The sequence below is a fragment of the Neofelis nebulosa genome, chromosome 2, assembly GCF_028018385.1.
Source record: "Neofelis nebulosa isolate mNeoNeb1 chromosome 2, mNeoNeb1.pri, whole genome shotgun sequence".
NCBI classification, from domain to species: Eukaryota; Metazoa; Chordata; class Mammalia; order Carnivora; family Felidae; genus Neofelis; species Neofelis nebulosa.
The window spans coordinates 52566876-52586105 of NC_080783.1; the positions used below are offsets into that span (position 1 = coordinate 52566876).

A 19230-nucleotide genomic window follows, 5' to 3' on the forward strand; every position below is an offset into this window, starting at 1 on the left:
TCGAACTCACAGACCGCGAGATCATGACCTGAGCTGAAGTTGGATGCTTAACCGACTGAGCCACCCAGGCGCCCCACCACCTTCTGCTTCTTATGCAAAACAATTAAGTGCCTTCCTTGTTTAAGGCACTATTCATCAAGTATCCTTACTTGCAGTGGAAAGCATTCCTAACTGATATGAATGCACTTGCTCAGGAAAAGCTACACCACTTGCCTGGGACACATGACTGACGTAGACAAGGGAAGCAGTGTCATTTGTATCAGTAATCTATATGAAAGGCTGGATTTGAAACAGCCTATGTGATGGCTAATACCTGCTATTAGATTTGTAATCTTGATAAAACCATCCTTGTTGATCATTTTGCAGTGCAAGCCCATTTGATTGGAGTTTATTGTCCTGAGAATTTAGACATTCGGGGGAAGCCTCCACTTCATGAAGACATGAGACAGAGTGTGCCTGTGTGCTATACAGTTTGCTCCAGGCAGTCTGCTACCACAGTCCTCACAACTCATGTTCTTTACGGAGGAAATAAATGCATTTAGCTAAAGCAGGTTTCTAGCTCTGAGGCACATGAACACCGTTAGTATCAGTGGAGTTATATTCAGGGGAACGTATAGAACGAGTGGTCACGTGTGCTTACTATTACCAACAAGGGAGAGGGGATTTTTTTTTTTTTAATTTTTTTTTCAACGTTTTTTATTTATTTTTGGGACAGAGAGAGACAGAGCATGAACGGGGGAGGGGCAGAGAGAGAGGGAGACACAGAATCGGAAACAGGCTCCAGGCTCCGAGCCATCAGCCCAGAGCCCGACGCGGGGCTCGAACTCACGGACCGCGAGATCGTGACCTGGCTGAAGTCGGCCGCTTAACCGACTGCGCCACCCAGGCGCCCCAAGGGAGAGGGGACTTTTAGGTGAGAGAGGCATATTTCTGTCTGATAGCATAGAATTTGTTATAATGCAAAGCAATTTTCAGAACGCTTCATTGTGGGCCTAAAAGTTAATTAAGAGTTTTCATTTGAAAATTTCTCAAGTTATCATTTACCTAACAGAAACAGCCTGTGACTTTCCTAGTTGGTACAAAAGATGTGGGACTTATACCTTACACTGGCATCCTTGCCACCTCAAACCTCGTGAAACTAACAACTTCTGACCCAATCAGCGGCTTTCTTGGGACATAAAGAGACATTAAACTTTGGGCAAATAACCAGTACATATGTGGAGAATGTTTAGGATTCTTTGGCACTATTTCATTTTATCACCAAACTAAAACTTTTTTTTTAATTAAAAAAATTTTTTTATGTTTTTTTTATCATTTGAGAGAGAGAGAGAGAAAGCATGTGCAGGTGACCCAGAGAGGGTCAGAGGGAGGAGAGAATCCCAAGCAGGCTCCTTGCTGTGAGTATGGAGCCTGAGGCAGGGCTGGATCTCACAAACTGTGAGATTATGACCTGAGCTGAAATCAAGAGTCCGAAGCTTAACTGACTGAGCCAACCAGATGCCCTAACTTTATTATTATTATTTTTTAATCAAAGCCTGTACGTATGCCAACAGCAGTGTTATCAACAATAATTGTTAGGAACCTTTATGTATTCCAGGCTTTGTGCTATGCCCTCGGTTTGTATCACTGCATTTTATCTTAAAACAACCTTGTAGAGTAGGTATGATTTTACTTTCTTATCAATGAGGAAAGAGGTTTACAGAACTGATAAGGCTTCTCTAAAAAGGTCATTCAGCTGGTAAATGGTAGATCCACTTGAACCAGGTTAGTTTGACTCCGAACCTGAAACTCTACTACAACATCGCTGCCCACATTTTAGTTTGATAAGAAACACTCGTAGCCCTATGACTACTGAACATGTCTGGCCTGGCACCCATAGATTCCTATTTGGATGGTGTGTGGCCTGGAAAACTCCATTTCTCATAAGCATTACAGGTGATTCTCATAAAGGTGACTCAAAGGCCACACCTTCAGAAACACTGCCTTATACTTCCCTGGCTGCCGTTTAAAATCACAATAAACTTGATAGATTTCAAGAAAAATGATCACTTCAAATTAAAAATGTAAAGTAGGTAATATAATTTATTGTGAGAGAATATCTTAATTCATAAGATGTACTTTCATTCTTCAGGAAAGAAGCATCCATGGTGATATTTTCACATAAACTTCAACGCCCCATTTTTTCATCGGCCAGAGTGGTTGCAGAGAAATGTGACAAGAGGGACAATGGGAGTGTCTGATTTATGAAAATGAAAACATGACTTATTTATAGCTTAGATAAGCTTTCCCCCACACAGCTCTTCTTATCAAAGGCCGGTGACAGCAAAAACACTAAGAAAACTAAGCGTTTGACAAAGAAAATAAATACATGAATGGGAAGGTTGTAAATTATTCATCTAATAACTCAACAAAGGCACCACATTACATGCTGGGGTACAAAGTAGTTAGTAGCCATTGTTTTTGGGCTCTTTGAACAGCTAATCAGGATAATTTAAGTATAAAGTCCAATTATAAATCAAATAGGTTAGGGCTTCTTGGCCCTCAACTGTGGATGCTCAAGGCTATACTGGCATTGACTAAGTGAAAAGAATTAATTTATTCTCTGCCATATGTGATCCCACCCCAGCAGGGTACTCAACACTGTTTGTCAACCTTTTTACTCATTCCTATCCCATTTATCCTAACAGCTCGTTTGAATCTTTTCCCATTCCCTTCAAGTTCTCAAGTCTTTTCTCAAAGCCTTCGCTTTCCATACATAAACTCCCTTTATATCCTGGCCATCCATGAATTCTTTGCATTTCCCTTCCTTCTGCACAGAGCTTTCTTAGTCTATTGTCAAGCACCTTTTCACAATTTCTTAGCTCAGGGTAAGGAGAATCTTAACTTCTAAGGCAAACTCCTGCATCTGAGTCTGACCGCATTACATACTGTTTCCTTAGGCCCTTGCTCTGTTCTCAGCAAACATCCATTAGTCACCTGTAGCATTCCAGGCACTGTGTTAGACACTGGGAGCACTGGGATGAAAAGCCAGAAACCTGCCTTGATGCAGCTCACAGGATAGCATGGAGACAGACAGTAATGGTGGTGAGCCTAAGTGCAGTGGGACCAGGGTCACAGGAGGACTTGGGTTCGGGTAGCTGGAGACAAAGGGGGCTTTACCTAGAAAAGAGCTGAGATTTATAAGGTAAATAAGAATTAATCAGGTAGGTAAGTGGGAGAAACAAAAAGATACAGAGGCTCAGGGAAGCATGCAGGGCCAAGCAACTCTGAAGTATCCTGCCATCAATGGAAAAAAGTCCTGCAGCATTGCTAACAACATTAGGGAGTTTATGTCAGAAAGCTCACACTCTGGAATCACCCCAGGTAGAGGAACTAGAATACAAAACCAGAGGCCCAAAGGCCAAAAAGTGGGAAAGCCTGGTGATCCAGGGAGGATATTGAGCGCCTGGTTTGGAACAATAGTGGTAGAGATAGAAAAGTAGGACAGATTAACAAATGCACCTTTAGGTGGTAGTATTACAGAACTAAGTAATTTATTGTGTTTCAGGGATAAAAGAGAAGAATGCAGGCTGAGCTCCAGGTTGTTGGCCTTGGTAACTATAGGTGTGTCATTGGTAGACAGTGACTGGGTCCCCAACAGGACCTGTCTTAGTGGACAGTTGCCAGTGTAGGTGTGGAACTCTGAGATACTGAGCAACAGCAGTGTAGACAGGCCAGGGGAGGTCACAGCTGTGGGCAAGATTACCCAGGGAAAATATGGGAGTGTGAGAAAGGGGTGAGAGAGAATGGTCCAGGAACCCAGGAGAGCCAAAAGCATGGATCCTCCAAAAACAACTGAGAAAAAGCTAGAGAAGTAGGAGCAGAAGGCGAGTTCTATGGCAACATGGAACTTAACGCGAAAGATGTGCAAAAGGTGAAGTGAGCGGCTGTCAGATGTTTCAGAGGAGAGTTCAGGTCGAGTCTGAAAAGTGCCCCCTGGTTTTAAGGACATTTCTCTCTTGGATTTAGTCTTTCCTCTGCCTTCGACCCTCACGCGTGTTCATGTTTTTCCATGATTAAATAACAGATTTCATCACTACATAAAAATTCTTCAGTTGAAACTACTCGTCCCCAGTATATTATTTTTCCCTTAAGACCTGACTGCCTACTACTGCAATGAAATTCCCATCTCACAATTTGCCAGGGACAGCCTTTTCTCACCCGCCAGTCCCGTTCTAAATGCCAATTCCCATGACCTTTCCTCAGGCATTGTGGTATCTGATCTCTCTACAAAATTTTACAGTATTAAATCCCTCTTTCTATATTCTCCATTGGCTATTTCACGACGGGTTTGGTTCTCTTCTTAGTTCTCCAAAGATACCTCTTCAGTTTCCCCCCAGAGACTTGCTATTCTTGTTAAGATCTTTAAATAAAATCGACTCCTCCCCAACTTGATCCTTAGTTCTTTTCTCTGAAATTCCCATCTCCACGCATCTCCCCACCCCCGAGCCCTGCATGCTCACAAACTGCTAATGGGAGAAGACTTCCAAATACAATCCTGAACTAGATTTTCAAGCAGAAAGCTGCACACATGGAAATCGCACCAGATTCAACATGCCCCAATTAAACTTATTTCCTTTCTATCCCTACCTCCACAAAATCATTTACCGTTTTCCTGTCCTGCCACTGATTCCTCTTTCACTTCCTGTACAAAATGAGCCTTCAACCTAAGTTGAGATTCTCTCTCTCTGGTCCTCATTTCTCCTATCTTCCCTCTAGTACACAGAGCAATTTCCAAATAAGGTATTTAGACGGGATACAAAATTGCAGTGGCTTATTTCCCATGATAAAATAGTAAAAGCAAGCAACCTTTATCTAATTTTCACTACGTCTTGTGTAGGCATTATTCTTGGCATGATACATGTATTTTCTTTTTACTGTCCCCCCATCCATGAATTTAGAGAAGCAAAGTGGTTTATTCCCTTTCAAATGTGTCATATATACATTTAGGTATTTCTTTGGTTTTGTACATCAGTCTGACTTATGTAACCAGTTTGTGGATGATTAAAAAAAAACTAATCCTTATGTTAGTGGATGTTAGCCCGTTTTGCCACCTAAACTCTATTAACAGGCACTTACAATGTCTAAAACATAACTACAATAATGATAACCCAAGGCACAATTAAATCCTGAAATATCTCCTGAGTGGTCAGTAAAAGATTAAAACCTTGGTGCTCACATATTCTCATTCTTTCAAAAAGTGGTTAGCTCTGAGTATATATGTTCAGGGAGGGATATACAGACCTCTTCATCTCTCTCAGCAGAATGTTGTTCAATTCATTGAATGCCTCTAATCCCCAAGGATTAGTCTCTTCAGAACAGACAAGCACACACCCGTTACCCATCTCAGTGAGGAACAGGAAACTACACTTACTTAAAAAATCCAATTCTCCCAGAAACCTGTAAGTCAGCAGAGCAATTTTGGTGGGCACAAAATCTTGCAAAATTTATCTGGAAGTAAAACAGAACAGTATTTTTTATGTTAGTTTAATAAGGAGGTATACTTCTATGCTTTTTTTTTTTTTTAGAAAGAAATTGCCATCTGTGGTACACGAGAAAAGTGAAATAAAATTGATGAACACCTCATTTTGTCCCTTTTGGAGTTTGATTTGAGAATTAGCCACAGTTCCAATGACAAGTAACTGCGGGACTAAAAGGTACCAAGTTCTTCCAACACGTTAACATAAAGCCTAGATGTGTTAAATGGAAAGATTATTGTTTCTTCTACAATTGCTATAAAAAAATGAGTTTAAGCAGACTGAGGTAGTACCCTAGGTAGGTATTTAAAGCCTGTCCTGCCAGGGTGTCCTTCGCCGAATTCCTCTCAATTTGCTGGTGCTACTGTGCGATCCCACTTATGACTAAGAAGCATGGCATGCACTTTTCACAGGTGATGGGAGGTGAGCCTCCATTTAGTGAAAACAGCAAAATGTAGAAAGTTAGAAATTTTACTGGAGGACACCTGGAGCTAAATTAAATGATAGTCTATCCTAAGGGTTCCAGAACTTATTTAACTCGGAACATTTTAATAGGACCCAGAGATACTAAGAGGTACGTGGGAAGACCTGAGATCTAAGATAGAGGAAAAAGTGGAGAGAGGTAAAAAGGAAGCTAAGAGGAACAGGTAAAAAGGGAAAGATGCTGAGAGAAATCCACAAAGTCAGAGAAGGAGCTAGGTTCATTAAATGGGAAATGACTAGCATGTTGTCAGATAGGGTGTCAGACCACAGACTACCTCAACCTGGGGAAGCAGAAGGGAAGTGTGAATCTTTCTCTAAATGATGAGGTAAATGTGATATTTTTCCTACCACTTTTACTTGTAAAGCAGGTTGTTCTAAAAATCAAAATGCAGGTTATTCTAATTTCTCTTTAACATTTATTTACTTTTGAGAGAGCGAGACAGAGCATGAGTGGGGGAGGGGCAGAGAGAGGCGGGGACACAGAATCTAAAGCTCTGAGCTGTCAGCACAGAGCAGGATGCGGGGCTCGAACCCACGGACCACAAGACTATGACCTGAGCCGAAGTTGGATGCTTAACCAACTGAGCCACCCAGGCACCCCCCAAAATGCAGATTATTCTAACGTAACTATAAATTGCTAAGGTTTTGGCTTATGTATTTACAATATTGAATTTTTCATTATTAAACATATTTAAAAATAGTTGATATTGACAATTGAAGTTCAAAAGAAGAGTGAAAACACTGATTTCCACAATTATATTCATAAGAGTATCAAGAAAACTTGCTCTTAAGTTATGTTCATTTGATCTAGTATTCTAGAGAGCAATGATTGTAATCTCAAATATCTTCAGGTGACTTAAGGGCAATTACTCTAAACAGGATATGAACTAGCCCTTTAAATGTCAAAACATAAGAGACTCTTAAAAATTGAGAACTGAGGGTTGATGGGGGGTGGGAGAGAGGGGAAAGTGGGTGATGGGCATTGGGGAGGGCACCTGTTGGGATGAGCACACTGGGTGTTGTATGGAAACCAATTTGGCAATAAATTTCATATTTAAAAAAATAATAAATGTCACTTCTGCCTTTACATTGTGTGCCATTAGCAAATGCTTTAAAACATGCCTCCAAACGTCCTGTTGATGACACTGTTGGACAGTAAAGGTCCGAACAACTGGACTCCTGGGAGTAAACAATCTGCCAGTGAAATGGAGCTATTAGGGGATACACTAGAAAAAGCAGCCCACTGGTTAGAATGCAGGATCCATCTCAAAATGCAATGGGTCCTGGGATGTGGCTAAAAACCCTATAGTTGAATATGAAAAAGAAATTCTGTATGTATGTAAATGAGGAAAAGCCAGCAAAGGAACTTGACTAACAAGATATGAGTGTATCTGTGTGTAGGGTGACTGAGAGGAAGACAAAACAAGAGAGAAGGGGACAGAAAATGAAACAGAGGAGGATAAAGCTCATGAGTGTGACTCACTGTCATTGGGAGTGCTGCCTAGCAATATACTTTCCTCATGGGCCAGGTATCAAGGAGGGAAAATTAACATCTCATGTATATGGGAAGCCATTTCTTGAACTAAATGCATATGGAAACACACTCAGAGCTCAATATCCTAAAGGGAATATAAAAAGTAAAGAAAAGTGGAAAATAAGGCAGAGCATAAATCTCTTCGTATATTAAGAAAATTGATTTAAAAAATTTTAAACAAACTGAGGGTTGGTGGGGGGTAGGAGGGAGGGGAGGGTGAGTGATGGGTATTGAAGAGGGCACCTTTTGGGATGACCACTGGGTGTTGTATGGAAACCAATTTGACAATAAATTTCATATATTGAAAAAAAAAAAGGAAAAAAATGAGTAAAATGTTTAATGAGATATTAAAAGAATTTAAAAAAATAAAAAATTTTAAAGAATTCAGAAAGAGAATTCATTTCCCCAGAGTTACGCAACATTTCAAAAACTGAGTTATATGCACATAATGTTTGGAACAAAGGACAATATTATTACCGTTTTTTCAATTCTGTCTTTTTCTTTCTTTTGCTGAAGAATTGGTTGAAGTGGGGGGAATTCCTCTGTACTTCGTTTACTGATGACGTGATGCCCAAGGTGGTAAGCAGCTTCAACCTGAATTGGGGTGAGGATGTCCCGCACATCTTTCTAAGGGAATATAAAACCATCAGTTAGAAATCAGAATAAGCATGTGAATCAAAAAACATAGACATAAAGCTCCTCTTTTCCTGCATTAAGGCCAAACATAGGAAAGGTAAACAAACTATTTACCCTTTCATCTAAATTGTTAAAATACATTGAATGTGGGTTTTTTTCCACATTCCATAAGCATTTATGTTTATCGGAAAAAACACAAAAAGTGTAAAAATAGAAAAAAACCTATCCATCCTGTAATAGTTACATAGTTTTACATTTGGACATACTTTTGTGATATTTTCTTGGCATACTTGTCTTCACCTGACATTATATCATAAGCTTTTTCCATTACAAATTCTTTGTAAATCATTTCAAAGAACTAATCAACATTTTAGTCTATTTAACATTTCTGTGTAGCAGACCTGTAGAAATAAGAGATCTCTTACAATTTATTCAAGTTTTCTTTTTATATCTCTCGGTAACGTTTTAATTCAATGTGATTCATTTGATTTTACATTTATTATTAAATATATCATTTTCTTTGCTATTCTTTGTGGAGCTTTTCCAATTGTATTTCTAAATAGATTATAAATGGTATGTAGGAAAGTTATTTCCTGTATTTTCAGTTAGGCATCCAACTTCAGCTCAGGTCACGATCTCACAGTTTGTGAGTTTGAGTCCCGTGTTGAGCTGTCAGCACAGAGCCTAGAGCCTGCTTCAGATTCTGTGTCACCCTCTCTCTCTTCCCTTCTTCCACTCATGCTCTATCTCTCTAAGATAAATAAACATTAAAAAGTTTTTAAATTTTTTATATGATTATTCACTAGCCTCCTCATTAAAAAAGAATATACTACAGAGGGAGTAGTCAGGATGGCATTGTAGTAGAGGGACCCTGGGCTAGTCTTGTCCCTTGAACATAGCTAGAGCAATATCAAATCATTTTGAACACCTAGGAAATCGATCTAGGGATTAAGAGAACAATCTTCATAATTTGAGGTATGAGGTGCAGAGACGTGAGGTGGGGGAAAGAAAAGCTATAGTGCCATGTAGGGTAGGGAACCCTTTCTGCACATGAGAGAGAGAGAGAGAGAGAGAGAGAGAGAGCGCGAGTGAGAGAGCGCGAGCGCAGGAGCAAGAGAGTGTGAGCATCCTATTTGGTTTAGGCAAAAAAAAGCATTCCCCTAAAACCAATGACTGGGGAATTGGGAGGAATGGACTATCACAAGTTTTTGCCAACATTAGAGCTCAAATTCTGAGGTTCTGGAAGTTCGTGCCATTCACCGGAGTTGATCTAGGAGGGTGTCGGTGCTCCTGGGGAGAAGGAGGGTAGAGGCCCCTGAGAGTGGACAGAGTGGTATGGGGATCCCCTGGGTCACTCTGGGAGACAACATTCTGCTTCCTGGAGTGCATTTGGAAGGATATATTTCCTAAGGACAAAAGACCTGGGTGGCACCTTTGAGTAGCCATTCAACAGCAGGGGATAGAAGCATGTGCAGAAGGTAGATAACTGGTTGCAGCTTTTCTCTGTGCTTCACCATAAACTCCAGGCACCTGCACAGCCCTGCAGCTGCTTTTCTGGGACAGAAAGTCACCAGGCACAGCACTGCAAGGCTCTACTCCAGAGAAGAGGAGTGTAATCCTTTAAGATTTAGAGTTTTGCAATAGCCAAATTATGGAAAGAGCCTAAATGTCCATCAACTGATGAATGGATAAAGAAGATGTGATTTATATATACAATGGAATACTACTTAGCAATGAGAAAGAATGAAATCTGGCCATTTGCAGCAACGAGGATGGAACTGGAGGGTATTAAGCTAAGTGAACTAAGTCAGCCAGAGAAAGACAGATACCATATGTTTTCATTCATATGTGGATCTTGAGAAACTTAACAGAAGACTATGGGGGAGGGGAAGGGAAAAAAAGTTACTAAACAGAGAGGGAGGGAGGCAAACCATAAGAGACTCTTAAATACAGAGAACAAACTGAGGGTTGATGGGGGGTGGAGGAGTGGGGAAAGTGGGTGATGGGCATTGAGGAGGGAACTTGTTGGGATGAGCACTGGGTGTTGTATGGAAGCCAATTTGACAAATTATACTAAAAAAAAAAAAAAAAAAAAAAAAAAAAAAAAGATTTGGAGTTTTGAATCCCAGCCGCGCACTAGAACTAAAACACAGAAGAGCTGTGGTGCCAGGCATGTCAATGGCCCAGGCACAGACGGGTTGAGTGCAAGGATCTGATGGAAGTCTGGGCCACAGGAGGGGAGATTGTGTGCGTGTCTGTAAGGGTTTCCTGAACAGTGGCTGGTGAGAGTTCCCAGACCTGGGGACTAGAAAGCAGAGTAACACCATCTTCCCCCCTGCCTACCAGCGGGGTTGGACTTCAGTGAGCAACACAGTGCCCCCAGTGGAGGGTGGAGTCACTTATACCAAACCCCACCCCCACCCTGCAGGAGCATCTTTACTAGGTCAGCTCTGTGAGCCCCCACAGCCGGCCTCTCCCCCAGAGGACCAACGTAGACACTCCAACCAAGTCTACTGATCACAGAGTACTCTAAAGTATCAGTTTCAGTTCTGGTGGAAATAGGAGCAGGTGCTTCTTTTTTTTTTTTTTTTTTTTTTTTTCTTTTTCTTGTCTTTTTCCTCTCTTTTTTTTTTGGAATCAGGCTTATAGTTTTTTGTTCCTTTTTTTTGATCAGGCTTTTTTTTTCTTTTTTTCCCATCTTTTTTTATTTTCTTTTTCTTTGGAATCAGGCTTAGAGTTTTTTGTTTTCTTTTTTATTCCTTTTCTCTTTTTCTGGATGAGGTTTTTTGTTGTTGTTGTTGTTGTTGTTTTTAAATCAGGCTTATTTTAACAAACAAATCAAAGCACACCTAGTTAAAGATCCAAACACTCCCTAGTGAAAGCAAGGAGGAACTCAGCAGAGGAGTGATCTGGGAGGAAGCAGCAGAAGCATTTCACACCAGAAGCATTTCCGGAAGCACCATGCTCTAGACAGAGTATAACCCCTTCTTAATATAGCATTACACTTAGGAGCAGAAAACATAACAAGCTTTCATTAACACAAAAGACAGAAAACTAGATAAAATGACAAGACAGGGAATTCTCCCCCAAAGAAAGATCAAGAAGAAACACAGCCAGGGATTTGCTCAAAAAAGGTAAGTAATATATCTAAGTAAGAATTTAGAATAACAGTAATAAGAATACTAGCTAGGCTTGAAAAAAAGCATATAAAACACCAGAGAAACACTTGCTGCAGACAGAGACCTAAAAACTAGTCAGGCTGAAATAACAAATGCTATAACTGAAATGCAAAACTGACTGGATGTGATTAAAGGATGGAGGAAGCAGAGGACTGAATAGGTGATATAGAAGATAAAATTATGGAAAGTAATGAAGGTGAAAAGGAGAGGGAAAGAAAACTGTAAGATCATGAGTACAGACTTAGGGAAATCAGTGATTCTACAAAGTGCAATAACATATGTATCATAGGAGTCCCAGAAAAAAAAAAAAAAAAAGGGCAGGAAAAAGGGATAGAATGTTTATTTGAACACATTATAGCTGATAACCTCCCTAATCTGGAGAAGGAAATAGGCATTCAAGTCCAAGGGACACAGAGGATTCCACTCAAAATCAACAAAAACAGGTTAACACCATGACATATCACAGTGAAACCTGAAAAATATAAGGAAAATTCTGAAAGCAGTTAGGGACAAAAGGTCCTTAACCTTCAAGGGTAGACACATAAAGTTAGCAGAAGACCTGTCCACAGAAAGTTGGCAGACCAGGAAGGAGTGGCATAATATATTCATCATGCTAAACAGGAAACATATGCATCCAAGAATACTTTATTCAGCAAGGCAGTCATTCAGAATAGAAGGAGAGATAAAAGGTTTCCAAGACAAGCAAAAACTAAACCAGTTCTTCAAGAATTATTAAAGGGGACCCTTTAAGTAGGAAAGAGAAACCAAAAGCAACAAAGACTAGAAAGGAACAGAGACAATCTAAATGTACAGCAACTTTATAGGTAATACAGCAGCACTAAATTCATATCTACCATATTTATCGATAATTGCTCTGAATGTAAATAGACTAAATGTTCTAAAAGATACAGGGTATCAGAATGGATTGTTTAAAAAAAGACCCTTTGATATGCTGCTTACAAGAGACTCATTTTAGACCCAAAGACACGTCCAAAATGAAAGGGAAAGGGTGGAGAACCAGTTATCATGCCAATGGGCATCAAAGAAAGCTGGAGTAGCCATACTTATATCAGACAAATTAGACTTTATTTTTTAAATGTTTATTTATTTTTGAGACAGAGAGAGAGTGTGTGTGCAAGTGGGGGAAGGACAGAGAGAGAGGGAGACAGAGAACCGGAAGCAGGCTCAGCAGTGTCTGCCCAGAGCCCAAAATGGGGCTAGAACTCACAAACCACGAGATCATGACTTAAGCTAAAGTTGGATGCTTAACTGAATGAGCCACCCAGGTGCCCCCAGACAAACTAGATTTTAAACCAAAGATGATAGTAAGAGATCAAGGATACTATATCATAATAAAGGGGTCTATCCAACAAGAAGAGCTAATAATTGTAAATATTTATGCCCCCAACTTGATAGAAGCCAAATATATAAATCGATTAATAACAAACTTAAACTCATTGATAATAATACAGTAATAGGAGGGGACTTTAACACCATACCTACAGCAATGGACAGGTCATCTAAGCAGAAGATAAACAAGGAAACAATGGCTTTGAATGACACATCGAACCAGATGGACTTAACAGATATATTCAGAGCATTTCATCCTAACACAACAGAATACACATTCTTTTCAAGTGCACAAGGAACTTTTTCCAGAATAGATCACATACTGGGTCACAAATCAGGCCTCAACCACTACAAAAAGATCGAGATCATACCATGCATATTTTCACACCACAACACTCTGAAACTTGAAGTCAACCACAAGAAAAAAATTTAAAGCCCTCAAATACATGGAGGTTAAAGAACATCCTGTTAAAGAATGAGTGGATTGGTTAACCAGGAAATTAAAGAAGAAATGGAAAAATACATTGAAGCCAATGAAAATGAAAATATAACAGTCCAAAAGTGTAAAGGCAGTTCTAAGAGGGAAGTATATAGCAATTCAGGCCTTCCTCAAGAAGGAAGAAACATCTCAAATATACAACCTAACCTTACACCTAAAACAGCTGGAAAAAGAACAGCAAATAAAGCCCAAAACCAGCAAAAGAAGGGAAATAACAAAGATTAGAGCAGAAACAAGTTATATAGAAAAAAACAAAAACAAAAAACAGATCAACTAAACCAGGAACTGATTTTTGAAAGAATTAACAAAATTGATAAAACCCTAGCCAGACTTACCAAAAAGAAAAGAGAAAGGACCCAAACTGATAAAATCATGAATGAAAGAAGAGAGACCACCACCAAAACCATAGAAATACAATTATAAGAGAATATTATGAGCAATGATATGCCAATAAATTGGGCAACCTGGAACAAATGAATAAATATCTAGAAACATATAAACTACCAAAACTGAAATAGGAAGAACTAGAAAATTTGAAGATACCCGTTACAAATAAGGAAATTGAATCAGTAATAAAAAAAATCTCTCAATAAGCAAGAATACAGGGCCAGATGGCTTCCCAGGGGAATTCTACCAAACATCTAAAAAAGAATACCTATTCTTTTGGAACTGTTCCAGCAAAAAGAAATGGAAGGAAAACTTATAAACTCATTCTATGAGGCCAACATTACCTTGGTTCCAAAACCAGACAAATATCCCACTAAAATGGAAAGTTGCAGACCAATATCCCTGATGAACAATGGTGCAAAAATTCTAAGACACTAGCAAATTGAATCCTCAGTACATTAAAAGAATTATTCACCATGATCAAGTGGGATTTATTCCTCAGAATCTGCAAATCAATGTGATATACCACATTAAGAAAAGGAGAAGAACCATATGGTTCAATAGATGCAGAAAAAGCATTAGATAAAATATAGTATCCTTTCTTGATAAAAACCCTCAAAAAAGTAGTAATAGAAGGAACATACCTCAACATCATAAAGGCCATATATGAAAGACCCACAGCTAATATCATCCTCTAAGGTCAAGAACATAACAGTAACATCCACCCTCACCACTGTTGTTCAACACAGTACTGGAAGTCCTAGCCTCAGCAATCAGACAACAAAAAGAAATAAAAGGCAAGGAAGAAATCAAACTTTCAATATTTGTAGACGACGTAATACTCTTTGAGGAAAACCCAAAGACTCCACCAAAAAATTGCTAGAATGGGTACGTGAATTCAGCAAAGTCACAGGATATAAAAATCAACAAATCCATTACATTTCTATACACCAATAATGAAACAGCAGAAAGAATTATGAAGGAATCAGTCCCATTTACAACTGCACCAAAAACCATTAAGATACCTAGGAATAAACCTAACCAAAGAGGTTAAAAAAATTTGTATGCTGAAAACTATAGAACACTTATGAATAAAATTGAAGACAACACAAAAAAAATGGAAAAAACACTCCATGCTCATGGATTGGAAGAACAAATATTGTTAAAATTTCTATACTACCCAAAGAAACCTACATATTCAATGCAATCCCTATCAAAATAGCACCAGCATGCTTCACAGAGCTAGAGCAAACAATTTTAAAATTTGTATGGAATTAGAAAAGATCCTGAAAAGCCAAAGTAACATTGAAAAAGAAAAATCAAATCTGGAAGCATCACAATTCTGGACTTCAAGCTGTATTACAAAGCTGTCATCATCAAGACAGTATGGTACTTGCACAAAAACAGACACAGATTAATGGAACAGAACAGAGGACCCAGAAATGGACCCCAAACGATATGGTCAACTAATTGTTGACAGATCAGGAAAGAATATCTAATGGGAAAAAGACAGTCTCTTCAGCAAATGGTGTTTGGAAAACTGGACAGCAACATGCAGAAGAATGAACCTGGACCACTTTCTTACACCATACACAAAAATAAACTCAAAATGGATGAAAACCCTAAATGTGAGACAGGAAACCATCAAAACCCTAGAAGAGAACACAGGCAGCAACCCCTGTGACCTTGGCTGCAGCAACTTCGTACGAGACAAGTCTCTGGAGGCAAGGGAAACAAAAGCAAACATGAACTATTGGGACCTCATCAAGATAAAAAGCTCTTGGCAAAGGAAACAATCAACAAAACTAAAAGGCAACCAATGGAATGGGAGAAGATAGTTGCCAATGACATATAGGATAAAGGGTTAATATCTAAAATCTGTGACGAACTTATCAAACTCAACACCCCAAAGATAATACAGTTAAGAAATGGCCAGAAGACATGAGAAGACTTCTCCAAAGAAGACATACAAATGACAAAGAGGCACATGAAAAGATATTCAACATTACTTATCATCAGGGAAAAACAAAAACCACAATGAGATACCACCTCACACCTGTCAGAATGACTAAAATTAACAACCCAGGAAACAGCAGATGTTGGTCAGGATGCAGAGAAAGGGGAACCCTCTTGCACTGTTGGTGGGAATGCAAGCTGGAACAGCCACTGTGGATAACAGTGTGGAGGTTCCTCAGAAATTTAAAGATAAAACTATCCTATGACCCAGAAATTGCACTACTAGGTATTTACCCAAAGGATACAAAAAAGAAAGTACTACATACTATCAAATTTGTTTCCTAACATACATATATGTACCAATAGTAAAATAAGTGACAGGAAAATAACTTTGAAATCATTTAGCATTCAATTAAAGGATAACTTTGATAGTAAAACTGTTCTAGAATCTCAGGTCTATAAAAAAATATGGGAGTCCAGTAATATATAAAACATGGTATCACTTAAAAAGCCCTTAATCTGAGCCCTCTTTAGACCGAAATGAGATCTTCAAAGTGCACTTGACAAAAACAGACTCCTTTCTTTGTCTCCTTCTCTAAGTAGGTAGGCAAATAAAATTTTACTGATAAAGTAATCCAGGAGGATTTTAACAGAATTCAGGAGACAATTTAATTAAATTGCATGAAATGAGATATGTTGATGAGAAACCTATAAAACAAGTATCTTAAGCACAACAAAAATTAAACAGAGACATTATATCTCAGGATTTGAGAACGCAGTTAACAATCAGTAGATAAAGGCTACCTACATGGAACTAGACCGTTTTTACTTTTCTTGATATTAGAGTTGTTACTATACTCAGGAGATATTTGAAGAATTAGTTTCTTTATATCACAGTTTGACTCTACTTTTCATATACTCGTTTTAATCTCTAGGTTCTTCTCCTTTTAAAACAGAAATACAACAAAGTTCCTTTTAAACATTAAATAGACTCAAGTGTTTGCATCAGGGCTAGATATATTACCTTAACCCATAATTGAGGTTTCTATTTATTCAGTTCCTGAGTAGATCCATGGCATTGTTATTTACAGAACTCCTAGTCCATAACGTTAGTGGAACAAGGTTTTAGTACCTATAAACATTTTAAGATTAGAATATGGCTTAAGCATTACTGCCTGAAAGCAAATGAAGAACAGGTAATTTGTAAAGCTCAATTAGTAATCCCGAATGGGTAGGAAAAAATGCCTGTAATACAGATGATGGCTGTGCTACTTACATCTGTAGTAACTTTGGATACAGTCAATGAAGTAAATTAATCAAGAGGATTTATCACTTAAAAGACTATTCTATGTCCTTATGTAAATAAAAAAGATAATTTTTTTTACATTATTTATAACTATCAATATATGTATACCATGCTTAAAAACAAGAGGCCTGGAGGTACAGTAACTGGGCTTCCAATCTCAGGTGCAACCCTATCTGTATCTGTGTGACCTTGAGCAAATTACTTCATCTGTCTATGGCTCAATTAACCTCATCGAAAATGGGGATAATGATGATTCTCATGATGCTTATACCTATTGTTATGAGAATCCAGTGGCATGATGTTCGTAAAATACTTACTGAGAACAATGTCTGGCATTTCAGATAACAGATGTTAGAGATTGATTATGTAGATGTCACTTCAAAATATAGCTGTATAAACCAATCAAGATATTACTGAATTTCAGCTTCTTATAATAGGATATTCAGGTGAACATTTGGAAGGAATTTAATGAAAAAGAAAATCTGACTATTGCCAATCAATGAACATTAAGTAGAAAATGAGTTACATACCAAGTATTAGACTTGTATTAATTAAGTGGTATCTGGACGATTTGGGGCATGAAACAGAGTACCTGAGGTCTCTCATTACTTTTCCATTCTTATACATGGAGAGGATTTTATTAAATTACTTGAAAAGTGATCATCTCAACATGAAACTTTGACCATACAGGAATGCTGCAAATCAGGGCCCAAATCCCAAGTTATCAACTTGTGAAAACCGAACAGCTTGAAGCCCTGAGTATTACAATAGCAAACTTGATTAAATTATTCCCTAGGTGTAGGAGCTAGACAGCCACTGATTGTCCCTCCACATGTCCACTGTTTTAATTCTTCTCAACAAGCTTGCTTTGACCAAATCACATGTTACCTAATTCATACTAATTTTCCACAAGGTCTTCTCTACATCTGGTGTATATTACTTTCATTATCCTAATTAGCTATTAATTATGCTTTTCTCACAATATATAAAATGTACGTGCACTCTTGCAAGAACTGTGTTTGACAGATATTCACACTTATTTAACTTTAACAGCTCCACCTAAAGACAAGAATAGCAAAAATGTCTTGAAGTGACTAATTACGTATTTGGGAGGGAAAAAGTAGATTTGCTTAAAATTTTCCATTTGGGTGGTCATGTGCTATCTATATTAAAAATAATGAAGATTCCATGCCACATTTTTATGGACATTACATAAAATAGGGCAACCCATAAGCATGCAAATTACCACATGTCTGAAATTATACAAAGTCTGCCTTCTTGTTTAACTTTTATAGAAATTTGTATTTATGGCCACTAAGCAGTAAGTCCATGTCTTCCTATTGTGTGTATGCAGTGGAAAAACCTAAAGGGTGGAGCCAGAAATATTTATAAGGTTTACTGAATGAAAAATGATACTGCATTGTAAACATTTCAGTGTATCTATTCGTGGGTCTGCCAAATACAAGGAAGGCTCTGGGGACACAAAACTGAAAGTCAATACCTATGTCAGCATCTATATAATCCATAAATCCACATGCAATGTAGGGTATGAGCATTCCAGTGTAAGTACACACAAGTACAGAAGAAGGAGGGGCATCTAATCTACACTTAAAGGAGGACTGGAGGGCCGCCTGGGTGGCTCAGTTGGTTAAGCATCGAACTTCGGCTCAGGTCATGATCTCACAGTTTGTGAGTTCAAGCCCTGCATCGGGCTCTGTGCTGACAGCTCAGAGCCTGGAGCCCACTTCAGATTCTGTGTGTGTGTCTCTCTCTGCCCCTCCCCACTCATGCTCTGTCTCTCTGTCTTAAAAATAAGTAAAACATTAAAAAAAAAAAAAAAGGACTGGAAAGTCTTAGAATAATTTTAAGCAAGGAATATGATCAGATTTGTGGGTTTTTTTTAATGTTTATTTATTTACTTTGAGAGAGAGAGAGAGAGAGAGCAAGCAGGGGAGAAGCAGAGAGAGAGAGAGAGGGAGAGAGAGAATCTCAAGCAGGCTCCATGCTGTAAGCACAGAGCCTGACGCAGGGCTCAATCTCATGAACCATGAGATCATGACCTAAGCCTAAATCAAGAATCAGTTACTTCACGAACTGAGCCACCAGGTGTCCCCAGATTTATGTTTTTGTACAAATGGTACAAATGTGGGAAGTGGATCGGGGAGGGAGAAGGTAAGACTGAGGCATAGATTGGAACCTAAGCCAGCACCACCATCTGTAATTATAACCACTCTAGCTAGTATAAGCTTGCTTTGGGAAGTGGAGAACTGTCAAACAGCTGGCACTACCAACATCCTGAGAAAAGACAGCAGCCCCCAAACAGGTGCTCTAATCATAACACCAATAGAACATTCTCAGATTTTCCCTTATAGAATTCTTTAAAT

General features: G+C 38.7%; 1 protein-coding gene across 1 annotated transcript in view; it reads right to left on the bottom strand.

The window, feature by feature from the left end:
• ITGA4 (integrin subunit alpha 4) overlaps positions 1 to 19230 on the bottom strand; it is a 94940-nt gene that overhangs the window by 21724 nt on the left and 53986 nt on the right. Inside the window, exons 16-17 of the mRNA XM_058712382.1 lie at positions 8011 to 8160; positions 5414 to 5490 (exon numbers count right to left, since the gene is read on the bottom strand). Coding sequence (XP_058568365.1) covers positions 5414 to 5490; positions 8011 to 8160 — 227 coding nt within the window. The remainder of the gene's footprint in view (positions 1 to 5413; positions 5491 to 8010; positions 8161 to 19230) is intronic.